This window comes from Sorex araneus, chromosome 4, assembly GCF_027595985.1.
Source record: "Sorex araneus isolate mSorAra2 chromosome 4, mSorAra2.pri, whole genome shotgun sequence".
NCBI classification, from domain to species: Eukaryota; Metazoa; Chordata; class Mammalia; order Eulipotyphla; family Soricidae; genus Sorex; species Sorex araneus.
Window position 1 is genome coordinate 135,466,453 of NC_073305.1, and position 16,663 is coordinate 135,483,115.

Below are 16,663 nucleotides of genomic sequence, written 5' to 3' on the forward strand. Positions count from 1 at the left end.
TTGAAAATGCCAATCTGATGTTATTTCCTTGCTTAAAACTTTCCCATTACACTTAGAGAAAGACCAAAAATCTCTACCACGGGGGTCTTAGGGCAAAAGCATCTGTGTGGTAGGCAAGCTTGAGACCATGAGTTCGGCCTCTTGCGCCACGCACATGCAGACTGCTGTCCCAGCAGCCCTGTTTTTGAGAACCCCTGGCCACAGCATTTTATGCTTTCAGGGCACTGCAGCCACGTAGGTGAGCATGACAATTAAATGTAAATCCTGGTGAGCATTGTAACTAAAAAGCTGTGCAAGCACCACTGCCAGTGTGCCCTGTCATCTCCCTCAGCACTCCTATTATGGCCCCAAAACAGAACAAAGCAAAACAAAGCAGATTTCCGGAGGGTCTGGAGCAATAGCACAACGGGTAAGCCATTTGCCTTGCATGCAGCTGACCTGGGTTTGATTACTCCATCCCTCTCAGTGAGCCCGGCAAGATACTTAGAGTATCCTGCCCACACAGCAGAGCCTGGAAAGCTACCTGTGGTGTATTCGATATGCCAAGAACAGTAACAAGTCTCACAATGGAGACGTTACTGGTGCCCACTTGAGAAAGTCGATGAACAAGGGAAGGACAGTGCTACAGGGCTACAGTGCTGCATATTACCAATATACCTACATGGTTCATATCATTAACAGATACTTACATATTTAAAACTGTTCAGAAAAAAATGTTATTTATAATTTGAATAGTTTTTATCTATTTCTTTATAATCTTCATAGACATTATTTAAGTGGCTTTCCTTTACACTTTTTAAATCTATATTACTTAGAGTAATTTATATCTACATTATCTATAGTATTAAGAATTCTGACATTAATCATAATTATTAAAAATTGTCAATATCCTTAAAACTAAAGATAAAATGGTGTATTGATAGTGGACTAAATATTCTAAGTATCATACCTATATTGTTCTTATATAGTTGTTTCTAAAAAATTCATATCTAAAAGACTTGTTTCAATTTGCCTATATTTATATTACTTTTGCTTTAAAATCCTATCTTTATTTAGCATTAACTACATACAATACTTAAGTTTTATATTTGGGAAGGAGGGAAGCACCCAGTGGTTCATGTGTATTACTCCTGGCTCCGTGCTTGGGGATTCTTTCAGCAGTGCTCAGGGAACAATATGGAGCAGGGATTTAATTCAGGCCTCCTTTGCAGAGCTTACACAAAACAGTTCACTGAGGTATCTCTTTGCCTACCCCTCAAAAATATTTTTGATCACATTTCACATATGAATATTTTATATATAACATATAATATTTGGACTGGAGCAATAGCACAGCAGGTAGGGTACTTGCCTTGCACACGGCCGACCTGGGTTTGATCCTCTGTCCCTCTCGGAGAGCCTGGCAAGCTACCAAGAGTATCCTGCCTGCCCAGCAGAGCCTGGCAAGCTCCCTGTGACATATTTGATATGCCAAAAATAATAACAACAAGTCTCACAATGGAGACGTTACTAGTGCCCGCTCAAGCAAATAGATGAACAATGGAGGACAGTGCTACAGTGCTACATATAATATTTACATATGAATATTTCAAATACATTATATTACATATAATATTTAAATATGAATATTATATAGATAAACTTAGAATGCACCTACCCAAAAGCCACATATTTTTTATCTAGATAGGGAGTTGGTTGTAGGGTGATATAGAATTGCGAGGCATTGCTGTGACGACCTTTGTTAACCATTCCAAGAACTCCTCTTTTATTATGAGGAACTGAAAAGTTTTCATCTGAAAAGACAACAATCAGTAGGTCATGAAAATATTACTAGTTTTTCTATTTGACTGTAATACAAAGCACAAATAGAATGCTGTCAATGATATTTTCACAATTCATTCCATGTTGTAAATGTTTTAAATTAGTTTTTAAAGGGTTTGGGGCCATACCTTGATGCTCAGGACTTACTCCTGGCTCAGGAATGGACCATATGTGAAGCCAGGGAATCTAATCAGAGTTAGTTGTGAACAAGGCAAAAACCCTAGCCCCTGTACTATCTCTTCTATCCCTTTGTTATAAGTATTTTGTTTTATATTATTTTAATTTGGCTATTAAAAAGGTCAGTATCGGGGTGGAATGAGAACACAGGGTCCAGGGCATTTGCTTTGCACACAGTTGACCCCAGTTCAATAACTGGTACTGCATATAGTCCCCTGAACACTTCCAGAAGTGATCCCTCAGCTTAGAGTCAAGGATGAGCCCAGAGCACCCTCAACCCTCAAAAAAAAAAAATCAAAAAATGTTTACAAAACAATAACAAAAATATTGGCAATAAAATCTTAGTAGAAATATCTGGGGGCTGGAGATAGTACAGTGGGTAAGGGGTGTTTACCTTGCATGTGGCTGACCCAGGTTTGATCCCCTGCATTCCATATAGTCCTCTGAGCACCACCACGAGTGATTCCTGAGCACAGAGCCAGGAGTAATACCTGAGCATTGCTGGGTGTGGCCCAGAAATCAAAGGAAAAAAAGATTTGGGCATGTATCTTTATAGTTTTTTGCTATCATGGATAAAAATAATTATGCTAAGAAAATTAATTGGGAGATGGTTGGGCCATACATAGTGATGCTCAGAGGCTACTCATAACTCTGTGCTCAGGAGTGACACTTGGTGGTGCTCGGGGGATTATATGGGGTGCCCAAGATTTTAAGCTGATTAGCTTTGTGCAAGGCAAGTGTCTTTACCCCTATGCAATATCTTCAGCCCCAAGAAAATGAAATGCTTAAATGTTGATAATGAAAGGAAACTAATTCACACTTCAGTAATTTTTTTTTTTTTTTTGCTTTTTGGGTCACACCTGGCGATGCACAGGGGTTACTCCTGGCTCTGCACTCAGGAATTACTCCTGGCGGTGCTCAGGGGACCATATGGGATGCTGGGAATCGAACCCGGGTCGGCCGCGTGCAAGGCAAACGCCCTACCCGCTGTGCTATTGCTCCAGCCCCCAACACACTTCAGTAATTTTATTTGCTAAATCTAACCTAAATTTTAATCTCAACCCATGTATGAACTGATTAAAATATCATGGAAAGTGATTCTGCGTGTAAGAGAAGAACAACAAGTACAAAGAACTACACAGAGGCTGTCAAGCTGCCCTTTCAGGAGTCTTATTTCCAGCAGGAAGTAAGTAAAATTTGCCTTCAAATTAAAATGCACAGAAGGGAGTTGTGGTAAAGAAATGTAGTGAAAGTTTTCATTCAACAACCTTATAAAATTCTAATTATTGAGAAAGAAGAATGTTAACTAGCTGTAAGATTTTCTTAAACAGAAATTGCTATTTGTATTTTAAGTTCTAGGTCTCACCTACTAAGCAATGAAACCCTGTCTGTGATGGTTACCTTAAGTTTACTGTAAACTGAATAAAGCCCTTGAAATCCTAAGGGCTTTCAAGGATTTAAATCCTTGTAATTTTTAAAATCATAAAACTTACAAATAAAATAATTTTTGTAATTATGTGGAAATTACATTGATGCCCCATTTCAGTGGAATACGGAAATAACCTTTTAATTTCATAGAAAACAACACAGAAGAGAAAGCAGCCCAAACAAAGATTCAAAGTTTATTTATTTATTTATTTTATTAGTGAATCACTGTGAGGTAGTTACATAGTTACAGACTTCCGCGCTTGCTTTTCAGTCACACAATGACCGAGGATCCACTCCTCCACCAGTGCCCATTCTCCACCAATGATCCCAGTATCCCTCTCAACACCCCCACCCAACCCCCCACCCCACCCCGCCTCTGTGGCAGGGCATTCCCTTTTGTTCTCTCTTTCCTTTTGGGTGTTGTAGTTGGCAATAAAGGCATTTAGGGGCCATTGTGTTCGGTCTATAGTCTACATTCCGCCCACATCTCCCAACCCAAACGGGTCCTCCAAACACCCTCTACTTGGTGTTCCCTTCTCTATTTGAGCTGCCTTCCCACCAGCGTGTGAGGCCGGCTTCCAGGTCGTGGAGTAAACCTCCTGGTACTTATCTCTACTATTCTTGGGTGTTAGTCTCCCATTCTGTTACTTTATATTCCACAGGTGAGTGCAATCTTTCTATGTATGTCCCTCTCTTTCTGACTCATTTCACTTAACATGATACTTTCCATGTTGATCCACTTATATGCAAATTTCATGGCTTCATCTTTTCTAACAGCTTCAAAGTATTCCATTGTGTAGATGTACCAAAGTTTCTTTAACCAGTCATCTGTTCTTGGTCACTTGGATTTTTTCCCAGATTTTGGCTATTGTAAACAGTGCAGCAATGAACATACAAGTGCAGATGTCATTTCTGCTACACTTTTTTGCCTCTCTGGGAAATATTCCTTCCCAAAAATGGCATTGCTGGGTCAAATGGGAGCTCAATTTCTAATTTTTTGAGAATCGTTCATACTGTTTTCCAAGATTCAAAGTTTTAAGAGTGTTGGAGTGATAGCACAGCGGATAGTGCATTTGCTTGCACATGGCCGACTCGGATTCAATTCCCAGCATCCCATATGGTCCCCTGGGCACCGCCAGGAGTAATTCCTGAGTGTAAAGCCAGGAGAAACCCCTGTGCATTTCTGGGTATGACCCAAAAAGCAAAAAAAGAAGTTTTATTTATTTTTTTTATTTTTATTATTATTATTTTTTTTGCTTTTTGGGTCACACCCAGCAATGCTCAGGGGTTACTCCTGGCTTTGCACTCAGGAATTACTCCTGGTAGTGCTTGGGGGACCATATGGGATGCTGGGGATTGAACCCAGGTCGGCCGCGTGCAAGGCAAACGCCCTACCTGCTGTGCTATCGCTCCGGCTCCCCCCCCAAAAAAGAAGTTTTAATAAAAGGTATTTATAAATAATATCTAAGGGCATTGTTCTTAGATGTTATAATTAATTTTCCTTAAATTGTCTAGAACATAGGAAAGAAAATGTATAGAGTTTTGACATTTGGGTGTTTGTTATTGTTAGCTTTTTAGCTTGGGGACTACAACCAGTGGTACTCAAGGGATATTCTCAGGGCACAATGGGGAGGGCATTTGCAATCCATGCAGCCCACTGGAGTTCTATCCCTGGCATCCCTTATGGTTCCCTGATCACCACCAGAAGTAATTTCTGAGTACAGAACCAGGGAGTAACCCCTGAGCATCACCATGGTGACTCCCCCCCTCAAAAAAAAAAAAGGATACTCCCAGCTCTGTGCTTTAGTGCTCAGGAATCCTCTGGGGCAAGGAATGGAACCTGGGCCTCCTACATACAATACAGCCACTAAGCCTGCTAAATTGGCTCTCTGGCCCTAGAGTTATGACATTTTTAACCCAAATTGTGATGGGAGAACTTTTAAAGCAGTTAATCATAATACCTATTTTTAGAATGCTATTGGTGTGATGTATGAAGTCCCGAGCAACCTTCTGCCCCAAATGCCTCAGTAACACCTGAATTTCTAGGCCACGGTAACTGAAGCACCTGCTGTCCATAAAGAGTGAAAGCACACTGGAGAGGCAGCTCGACTGGCTGCTGAGTCTGCATTGTCTGCAGGAGGCACCGAGTTTGAAGCCTACCCTGAGCACTACCAGGAGCAACTCCCAAGTACCAAGTGTGGAGTACAGGCCCTAAGGACTGCCAGGTATGGCCCCAAATCCAAATTAAAAAAAAAAAAGAGCAAAAGAAAGTGAAGGCAGGACCAGAGTAATAGTTCAGAGGTATGGTGCTTGCCTTGCATGCATCTGACCTGGGTTCCATTCCTGGCATCTCATATGGCCCACCAATCCTGCCAACAGTGATACCTGAGCACAGAGCCAGGAGTAAGGCCTGAGAACAGCCAGGTGTAGCCCCAAACTAAAAAATATGATGATGATGATGATGATGATGATGATGATGATGATGATGATGATGATGATGATGATGATGGTGTTACTAAATTGAAGGCATGGTAGAATCCCCGGTTTGCTTCATGACAGTGTCTGTGGCAGGGCTGCTGCATGTTTGCCACCACATGCAAAGCAAACCCTTCAACCCATTGAGTTATCTCTCTGGTCCCATACTAATATAGTAAAACTGCTGCTTTAATGACATTTTATTTTTATTTATTATTATTATTGGGCTGGAGCAATAGCACAGCGGGTAGGGCATTTACCTTGCACGTGGTCGACCCGGGTTTGATTCTTCCACCCATCTTGGAGAGCCCGGCAAGCTACTGAGACTATCTCGCTTGGCAAGCTACCCGTGGCGTATTCGATATGCCAAAGGCAGTAACAAGTCTCATAATGGAGACGTTACTGGTGCCCGCTTGAGAAAATCAATAAGCAACAGGATGACAGTAACAGTGATACAGTGATTATTACTATTATTATTTTGGTTTGGGGGCCATAGTCAGCTGTACTCAGGGCATTCTCCTAGCTATTCGTTAGGGGCATTATTAGGGGACCATCTGTGGTACAAGGGATTAAATTTGAGTAGGCCATGGGCAAGACAAGCATCGTACCTGTCGTACTATCTCTCCAGACCCTTATTTTATTTTTAAAAGGGTAGGCCCAGTGCTGCTTGGGAGCCCAGGTATCCTGGTGATACTCAACATAGCAATACAGACCTGAAGATTTGAGGCTCAGGTTGGCCGTGATGTGCTGTGCGGGTCTGGTGGTGCTAGGGGTCTGGCAGGACTCTACTCCACCTTCTGTGGTGGGCCATGCACTGTGAGGGGTCAAACGCAGGACTTGCACATGTGTGGCATTCATGCCATCTTTTGAGCTATCTTATAGGGCTCTGAAAGGTTTCAACTCATTTGGCTCATATGGGAAAGACTTTAATGCAAATAATTTCACCTCCGCCTCAGCTTCCTGGGGGAAAACACCTGCAACTGCATTGGGCAAGCAAGGGGCGCTGCATGGGAACACACATCTCAGACACCCTAAGCTCCCTCTGGGCACAGTATTATAAGCCATATCCACCCACGCCTGGTGTTACAACTTGCCTACTTCCCACTCCAGACACGCCTCCCATCTTCTACCACTTAAAAATCACTCGCAAGCTGCAGCTCTTCCCACCCCCACCTCCACATACAACAGGGATTTTTCAAGATGAGGAGAGACATTTATTAAATTTCTTGATCATGTGATATATGTATGAGGCTGCTTTTTATCGGGGTGGGGAAAAGCATACTCTGCAATACTGAAAAGCAATTCCTGGCTCCATGCTCAGAAGTGATCCCTGCCAGTACTCAGGGGACCATGTATGGTGCCAAGGCTTTGAACCAGGGCTGTGGTTGCCAAAGTTGCATGCAAGGCAAGTGCCTTACCTCCTGTATTATCTATCTGGCCCGAACTACCTTGTTTTTAATGAATTACTGGGAATGTTTCTGTTTTTGTTTAATTGGAGGGAGCACTCCACTGGGATCAAATCTGAGATGTGTTCTAGTCCCTTGAACCATATTCCTGGCCTAACCTTTTTTTAACTTCACTTTTCTTATAAATACTATGATTTTTATTGGACAACCTGACATGGTGCAGAGATCTTTAAGAACATATCATTAACTGAACTGGTTGTATTTCTTACAAACTGGCAGCAAGGCCCAAAGGCCTAATCTGGCAGGAGGGATTATCCCCTTGGTGGCATGTTCTCTCAGCAGAGGGCTCCTAAAATCCAGCTGTCTCTGGCTTTGTGTGAGGTTAGTTGATACCCACGAAGCAAGTGCCTGGACTCATGATTTCACTGGGGACAGCAAAATGGTGATTTTGTGATATTTTATTTTCTTTTGTTTTCTTTTTGTTTGGAGGTCACAAGCAGCAATGCTCAGGAGTTACTCCTGGCTTTGCATTCATGGGTCACTAACGGCAGTGCTCGGGAGACCATATGGAGTGCTGGGGACCGAACTCGGGTTAGTGCAAAGTAAACACCCTACCTGCTATACAAGTGCTCCAACCCCTCTTTTCATTTTTTAAATGGATATGTTTGTTCCCCCATTCCTTTCCTCTATACACCAGTTTGGGTAGAGAGATTACAGAAATATTGAATGTCCCAGTCTCTTTGAACCTTACTTCTTCAAACCCTTACACTCACTTCATTATTGAATATCTGTGTTTGGGGGTGGAGCAAGAGCACAGCGGGTAGAGCATTTGCCTTGCACGCGGCCGACCCAGGTTCGATTCCCAGCATCCCATATGGTCCCCTGAGCACTGCCAGGGGTAATTCCTGAGTGCAGAGCCAGGAGTGACCCCTGTGCATCACCAGGTATGACCCCCCCAAAAAAAAGAATATCTGTGTTCTACTATTTTGGGGTGGGTTGGGGGCCCTGTGGTGCCTGGGATGGAGCGTAGGCTCTGAGCGCTCAGGCCTGGAGCCAGCTCCCCGGTGGGGATGTGACTTGTTCCAGCTCACCCTCAGATGTGGCGCTAGGCAGACAGTGTGCTGTTGCTGCCTGGCTCTCGACTGCTGTGTTGGGTTTTCTTTGAAATACCCGCTCAACTCTCTTGGGGGAGTCAATGTTACCAGAGATTTTCTGTGATGTGCTGTGTGGGCCTGGTGGTGCTAGGGGTCTGGCAAAACTCTACTCCGCCTTCTGTGATGGGCCATGCGCTGTGAGGGGTCAAATGCAAGACTTGCACATGTGTGGCATTCATGCCATCTTTTGACCTATCATATAGGGCTCTGAAAGGTTTTGGCTCATATGGGAAGGACTTTAATGCAAACAATTTCACAACTTCCCCCGCTTCCTGGGGGAAAACACCATTTTTCTGCCTAATTCTTTTGTGTGTTCTATATTGGGATTTGCTATGCCACTGCCATTGTCACCATATCAAGATCATTGACAAATGACAATTTGTTAATAATCTGGAAGATTATCAATGCACCAACTGGAAGCATGAGTGATGAGAGTTCCAAGTCTAAAAAATACCCATTCCTTGTGATCCTAGAATAACTAATTCTAGGAATTTATCCCAACTAGATAATATAATTGAGCAACTGGTGGGGGGGAGGTGGAAAGGGCTGACAAAGCTGTTCTGAAGAAGGACTCTCTGTCCAGCCCCGTTTCAGTGTGTGGACATCACTTTTACGCAAACACAGTTCAGAAATTATCCAGTTCTGTTCAGTTTGAATCATCAACAAATACATAACTGATAAAATTTAAAGACACATTGGGGCTGGAGCGATAGTACAGTGGGTAGTGCGTATCACTTGCACATGGCCGATGTGGGTTCCATCCCCAGCATCCCATATGGTCCCTGAGCATCACCAGGAGTAATTCCTGAGTGCAGAGTCAGGAGTAACTCCATGCACCACTGGGAGTGACCCAAAAAGAAGAAAAAAAAATTTAAAGATACATACCTTCAAGGACTGGAGCGATAGCACAGCGGGTAGGGCGTTTGCCTTGCACACGGGCCAACCCGGGTTCAATTCCTCCATCCCTCTCAGAGAGCCCTACCGAGAGTATCCCGCCTGCACTGCAGAGCCTGCAAGCTACCCATGGCGTATTATGATATGCCAAAAACAGTAACAAGTCTCACAATGGAGACTTTACTGGCGCCCGCTCCAGCAAACTGATGAACAACAGGACGACAGTACTACAGTGCTACATACCTTCAAATGTTGGCCCATAAATGGACTCTCCCCCATCTCCTCGTCCAGCTACTATATCTGAGAAGTAGCAAAAAAGAAACATTAGATTTCTGAGGCTAGAAATGAGGATAAAGCAATGGCAGTAATGGCAGGAAAATATGATCCCACTTGTGCCAATGACAAGAATAAATTAGCTGTTTATTCACTATCAGTAACATGTAAATATTCCACTTGTATTTTTTAAGTACTTTCAATTTATGATCTCATTTTTTCCATGCAGTTATTCTGTGAAAAATGATACAATAATAAAATACTATAATTGTGGTCATGATTTAAAAACATGCTTTATTCCTTGAAATGCTCTAGTGATAACTCATTTATTTATTCAGTATTTTAGAAGTGACTTTCTTTTATAACGTAATGAGAGTTTAAAAAATGTTTAGTTCTGATTGGCATTATATTGGTTTTGGGTATCACAACATAATTATTTTATTATTTGTAAATATTTTGAAATGGTCAACCACATATAATTACCATTATTTTCTTGTGATGAAAATGTAAGTTTTTTTAAAAAAAAATAGGGTATTTACATAAAGCATTTTATATTATACGAATATTTTGGCTTAGGCATTGCTCAAACTATAAAAATCCTTTCTGCTCAAGTAATTTTGGTTGGCCCACATGTAAGCAGAAAACAGGCCGATGCTAATAAAACAGGTCTCAGGTCTTTGGATCCTCAGATGCTGATCTGGCTCCTCTCTGCATCCCTCAGTTCTGCACCCTCCATGAACACAGCATCCCACCACACCTGTGGAAGGCTATGCTGCTGCAGTACAGGAATAACCATGAAAATACAATAAACACAGCTGCGCCATTTTAAAAGAAATCTAGTGTAATGGCAAGCATGTGGAGAAAATGCATGTAGGACAAGGCATACCACATTTACAATGGACTACTAAACTAGCTGGTTCAGAAGTTCACAGATAGGCTCATCTAAGACTCCAACCCTGTTCCCCCAGATACTGCATCCACGCTTCACCCCCAAAATCCTCGGGGCACTCAGAAGAGGGCTGCAAAGTCTGAAGGCTAACTCCTGGAGTGGGAAAATTGAAAGACCCCAGCACCAATTCTTTCTGGGCTAGGGTTGGCTCTGGGATCTGACAAATCTTCCTAGGTGGTTCCCCCCACCCCACCCCACTAACCTGCTTAAACACCAGTGTTACTCCTCTGCCCTCTCTCTATACGCCCACTGTTTCTTGTGCTTCTGTTTCAGATCTATTTTCCACTGTGTGCTTATTTCTCGTCATTTCAACCAGTAATTTCAATTTACTGATTTCACTGTGTGCCTATTTTGCAACATTACAATCTATAATTTTCCCAGTTAGAACCCATCTTGAATCCACCCTCATATAGTCAGTATCATATCTGTACTTATAGTCAGTATCATATCTATACTTCTGATAACGAATAAAATAAATTTTATTAGTTTATCTTATTAAGAATGGGGGGTAGAGGGGCTGGAACGATAGCACAGCAGGTAGGGTGCTTATTTTGCACGAGGCCAACCCGGGTTCAATTCCTAGCATCCCATATGGTCCTCCGAGCACTGCCAGGAGTAATTCCTGAGGGCAGAGCCAGGAATAACCACTGTGCATCACCGGGTATGACCCAAAATGGGGAAAAAAAAAAAAGAATGGGGGATGGAAGCCACATTGGTGCTGCTCAGGGACTTTTTTTTTTTTTTGCTTTTCAGGTCACACCCAGAGATGCTCAGGGGTTACTCCTGGCTCTATACTCAGGAATTACTCCTGTTACTCCTGACAGTGCTAGGGGACCATATGGAATGCTGGGAATGAACCCAGGCCGGCTGAGTGCAAGGCAAACACCCTACCCGCTGTGCTATCTCTCCAGCCCCCAGGGACTTCTTGATCAGTGCTTGGCGGTCACTCCTAGGGATTCTCAGGGGATCATGAACTCCAGGGATCAAACTCAAGGTGAAGTGTGTACTCTAGCATTCTGAGCTATCTCCCTGGCCCACATTTATTTATTCTTTCAGCAAATATTTTCCAGGTACCAACAACAAAGGTCACTCCTGAGCACAGGGCCAGTAATAGCCCTAGGCACCACTGGGTGTGGCCTAAATCCACAACCCCCATTAAATTTTTCACATAGGCCAGATAGGAGGGCAACAATAGTGAACAAATCAAATTTAAAACAAAAAAATTTCTGCACTATATAACTAATTTTCTAGTGAAGATTAACAGATAATAATATATAAACTAAGAAATTCATAAGAACATGTCCAGTGGTAAAAATTGCTATAAAAAAAAATAAAGCAACGTTAAGGTTTAGAAAGGTGGCAGGGCAATGAGTGAGAATAATTATGGAGAGGAAGATGGCAGTTTTGGGTGGGGGGGTGGAGGGTGGGTCATACTTGTCTATGCTCAGAACCTACTCCTGGGAGCATTTGTGGGAGCACTTGTATATATCAGCCTGGATTTGAAATGACTTTTTTTTCCTGCCTCAAGTGCCATCATCACTGCCACCATGTTTGGGAAAAATGACCCAAGATTTGTACACCGCTCTCTTTGATGAACTTTTGCACTTGGGGCAGGGTGAGGAGGACTAATCCAAACACTAGTTAGGGCCAGAAAGAAGGTCAAAGGGCTAAATCACATGCTTTTGTATGTGGCAGTGTTGATCTGATCCCAATACCCCAGAGTCCCCTGAGCATTGCCAAGAGCTACCCCTGAGCACTGCCAAGTGTAGCTCAAAAGCCAAAAAGGTTTTAAAGAAAAAAATCTCGAAATAAAACAAAACGAATGGTGGGGGCTGGAGTGATAGCACAGTGGGTAGGGCGTTTGCCTTGCATGCAGCCGACCCGGGTTCGATTCCCAGCATCCCATATGGTCTCCTGAGCACCGCCAGGGGTAATTCCTGAGTGCAGAGCCAGGAGTGACCCTGGTGCATCACCGGGTGTGACCCAAAAAAGAAGAAAAAAAAAAGAATGGTGTCTAAGAGTTTGACACCTAAGAGTAAACAGTAAATTCAGTACCAGGGGACCTTGATACTGGATCACTGAAAGACGTTTTTATACAAACCCCAAATAAAAAACAACCTATATGTTCCCTGATGGGGAATTACCTGTATCAGTATAACAATCACTGTATCACTGTCATCCCGTTGCTCATCAATTTGCTCAAGTGGGCACCAGTAACGTCTCCACTGTGAGACTTGTTGTTACCGTTTTTGGTATATCGAATATGCCATGGAAAGCTTGCCATGCTCTGCCATGTGGGCAAGATACTCTCGGTAGCTTGCCAGGCTCCCTGAGAGCGGCGAAGGAATCAAACCCGGGTCAGCCGCATGCAAGGCAAATGCCCTATCAGCTGTGCAATTGCTCCAGCCCCAGTATAACAATATGATAGAAAAATTAGGTAGTTCCTAAAAAACATCTTGTTTATGTTTACTGGCAGGAACATAAATACCGTGTGTATTAAACAAATAATAATAAGGCTAGATAACAGTATCAGTGATTTTAGAGAAAACAGAGGGAGGAAAAGCAGTAAATTTGCAAACAAGGTGGTTGGATAGGGGTCAGAGCAACAGTACAGTGGGTAGGTTGTTTGCCTGACATCCTATATGGTCCCTGAGCACCATCAGGAGTAATTCCTGAGTGCAGAGCCAGGAGTAATCCCTGAGCTTTGCTGAATTTGACCCAAAAAGCAAAAAAAAAAAAAAAAGAATAAAATCTTTCTTTTTCTTTCTTTTTTTTGGGGGGGGGCATTCGGCCATTCCAGGAGGTTCTCAGAGCTTACTCCTGGCCCTTTGCTCAGGGATCACTCCTGGTTGGGTTAAGGAGACCATATGAGATGCCAGGGATTGAAGCCAAGTTGGTCACGTGCAAGGCAAGTGCTTTACCTGCTATATTATCTCTCCAACTCCATAAATCTACATTTTTATCTTCATTAATCTAGAACACTGAGTGTATATGGACAATCAAAATAAAATATAAAGTAATAAATAAAATGAACAAATTCAAGGCTTTAAGTCAAACAAATCTTCTTTACTAAGTCAGTTATTTTTTTCACTTGCTTCCTACAGGATATTTGTCAAGACATCACTATCACTGTCATCCCATTGCTCATCGATTTGCTTGAGCGGGCACAAGTAATGTCTCCAAGTGAGACCTGTTACTGTTTTTGTCATATCAAATATGCCACAGGTAGCTTGCCAGGCTCTGCCATGCAGGATATATATATATATATATATATATATATATATATGAAAGCCCATATCACTCAACCTTTAAAAACATGTTAGTGATATCCTAAAGTATGTTTTAATGGCCCCTGCCAAAATAGAACAATCTTCACACTGTTTCTAATATGAATACTTTTTTTTTTTTTTTTTTTTTTTTTTGCTTTTTGGGTCACACCTGGCGATGCACAGGGGTTACTCCTGGCTCTGCACTCAGGAATTACCCCTGGCCGTGCTCAGGGGACCATATGGGATGCTGGGATTTGAACCCGGGTCGGCCGCGTGCAAGGCAAACGCCCTACCCGCTGTGCTATCTCTCCAGCCCCATGAATACTTTTTTGTAAGCATTTTCAGTGGTTCTCTATAACAGACAACACAAAATATATTATTTCGGTTGTGTTTTGGGACAGAGATTGGGATGTGAGGTGGAAATATCCCAAAATTGGTGGTGGGAAATAAAAAATTTTAACTTTAACCATACATCTAATCTGTGTAAAGCCGACAAACTGACTAGAAAAGAAAGTTAAAGTGGAGCTAGAGAGCTAATAAAGAGGCTAAGGCACATGATTCACATGCGATTGATCCCAGTTCAATCCCAGTTAACACAACATGGTCCCCTAGCACCACAGTCACCAGCACTGCCTCTCTAGACCTTGAAATGAACCTCCTTTTGGGAAAGCAAAGAATGAAGGAAGGAAATAGAGGTAAGAGGAAGGAAAAAAGAGAGGGGGAGGAAGGGAAGGGGAGAGAGGGAGGAAAGGAAGAGCTATCATCTCAGCTCCTGACATTATTTAAAAATTTTTAATATTCATGATAGATTTATTTTAGTAAACGGGAAGATATTTAAAAGGTATATTATTCATCATTTTGCTCATAAAATATATTTAAATATATTTAACAATGAATGTATGATCTTCATTCTCTGTGCATTTCACAAAGGTAGAGAAAACACATGTTGGACATTCTAGTCTGATCTTGCATCTAGGTTGCATTTAATACTTTGACTCACCTCCTCCTTGTATCCAACCGTTTGGTACTACTCGATGAAAAATTGAGCCTACATAATGTAGCCTGATGCCACTGGGAGAAAAGCCTGATTTTCCCGAACACAAGAGCTGAAAATTTTTACATGTTTTGGGACACGCATCATTGAAAAGCTACAAAATAAAGATAAAGTGTTTCAAATATTAAATATTTAACATCTTGATAGTTACAGATCTCTACCACTTGACTTGTTAAAAAAAAAACCCTCTTACCTCAAAAATCAATCTTCCTACTGGATTAAAATCAATAGAAATGTCCAAGTACACAAACTTATGCTATCAGAATTGGGAAGAAAAAAAAAAAAGAGAGACAGGTCAATGGCTTGAAGAAAATTTTAGAAATGATCAAAACTATAACAGACCAACACTTATAGTGCTTTCGACAGTACTAATAGTGGATTAATAGACATAAATTGTTTCATTTTATTACATAATGCATTTACAACCTAAATAACACACTAACGATACCATTTGTGGTGGAAGATGAGAGTGATATTACCCTATCACACAAGAATAGGTATCACAGCAGTCATTTCCTTTGGGAAAAGCAACAAATCGGATATTCCTTTCTTTCATGGGTGATGTGGCAAAATAGTCAACTTGAGTGCTGTGGGTTTGATCACCGAGTGCTCAGATCAGAGCTGGCCTAGATCAGCTAAGCAGAACCAGGTCTCATCCTTTCCAAGCAGCAAAATAAGGCCAGGGTGCACAGAGAAAGTGTAAGCTGGGAGCAGCAAGAAGGCATCGTGCTGCAGGGTAGTTTCAACCATGTCCCCAGCTCTTACTTGGCATGGACATTCTTTCTGGTAGAGACAACTAGCCCCTGGGAGACCTTGGCCACCTATGAAGAGGTGTCAAAAGAAAAACATCAATCACTATTTCCACAGCATTCTTTGGGGGAAGCAAAGACATCAGATGGAATGAATTTCCTAGCTGAAGCACCATTCTTAGACATACAAATGCCACCCAATATCACAAGGTATGACACTTGCCTTCTCCTTATTCTTGATAATCTAGAAAAGCCAAATATTGTTATTACTTTGGTTTGGGGGTCAAAAGTTATTTTCTGAAGTTATTTCAGTGAAGTGTTCAGTTCAGTCCCAGGACTATCCAGAGTAGCATCCTGGTGGCAGGTTCCTGGGGTGTGACTCTAGTGCTGTCTTTCCTGCAGACGTGCCTTTCTTGGCTCCCACTTGCTTTACAAGGCTGGTCCTCCAGCTCTTTTCTGGAATTGGAGGTTGTTATCACCCTTTTAACATACACTTTTCCTCCTGCTGTTAACTGGAGCATCCTGGTATTTCTGGCACCAAGAACTTTGACAGCTATTAATGTCCCTCTGTCTCACTTCCCACTGGTTCTGGTCTTCCTGAGGTTCCCTACTATTCCCAGAGTATACTATGGATATCTATCCCTCCAGGGAATTAACTATCAGTATTCAATTCCAATCTACTTTCTAGAAATTCCCAGTGCATAGTTTAGAAAACCATTCACTGAGGACCTACCGCTTTTAAGATTGTTTGAGGCAGTGGTTAAATGAGATGAAGGAGACAAGTTCTACATGGCTCTGACTCTTGCACTGGGTCTTTCTGTGGACATAGGCCATCACCAGAACCCCCAGGGCCCAGTTTCACTACTCTCAATGGGGCTGATCAACTGAGAGACAAAATGACAGGGAGAGAAGAGATTTATTAGCAGTAGGATAGCTGGTTGAGAGATGACAGACTTAGTCCTTGAGAATCATTTCGCCTGCATGGTTCTATGAAGTTTGTACAGAAAAATAAGG

General features: G+C 42.2%; 1 protein-coding gene across 1 annotated transcript in view; it reads right to left on the minus strand.

The window, feature by feature from the left end:
• The window catches only part of PPIL6 (peptidylprolyl isomerase like 6), a 31,555-nt gene that overhangs the window by 704 nt on the left and 14,188 nt on the right, over positions 1-16,663 (minus strand). The window contains exons 5-8 of the mRNA XM_055136721.1: positions 15,094-15,156; positions 14,847-14,994; positions 9,599-9,655; positions 1,658-1,793 (exon numbers count right to left, since the gene is read on the minus strand). Of these exons, the coding sequence (XP_054992696.1) occupies positions 1,658-1,793; positions 9,599-9,655; positions 14,847-14,994; positions 15,094-15,156 (404 nt within the window). The remainder of the gene's footprint in view (positions 1-1,657; positions 1,794-9,598; positions 9,656-14,846; positions 14,995-15,093; positions 15,157-16,663) is intronic.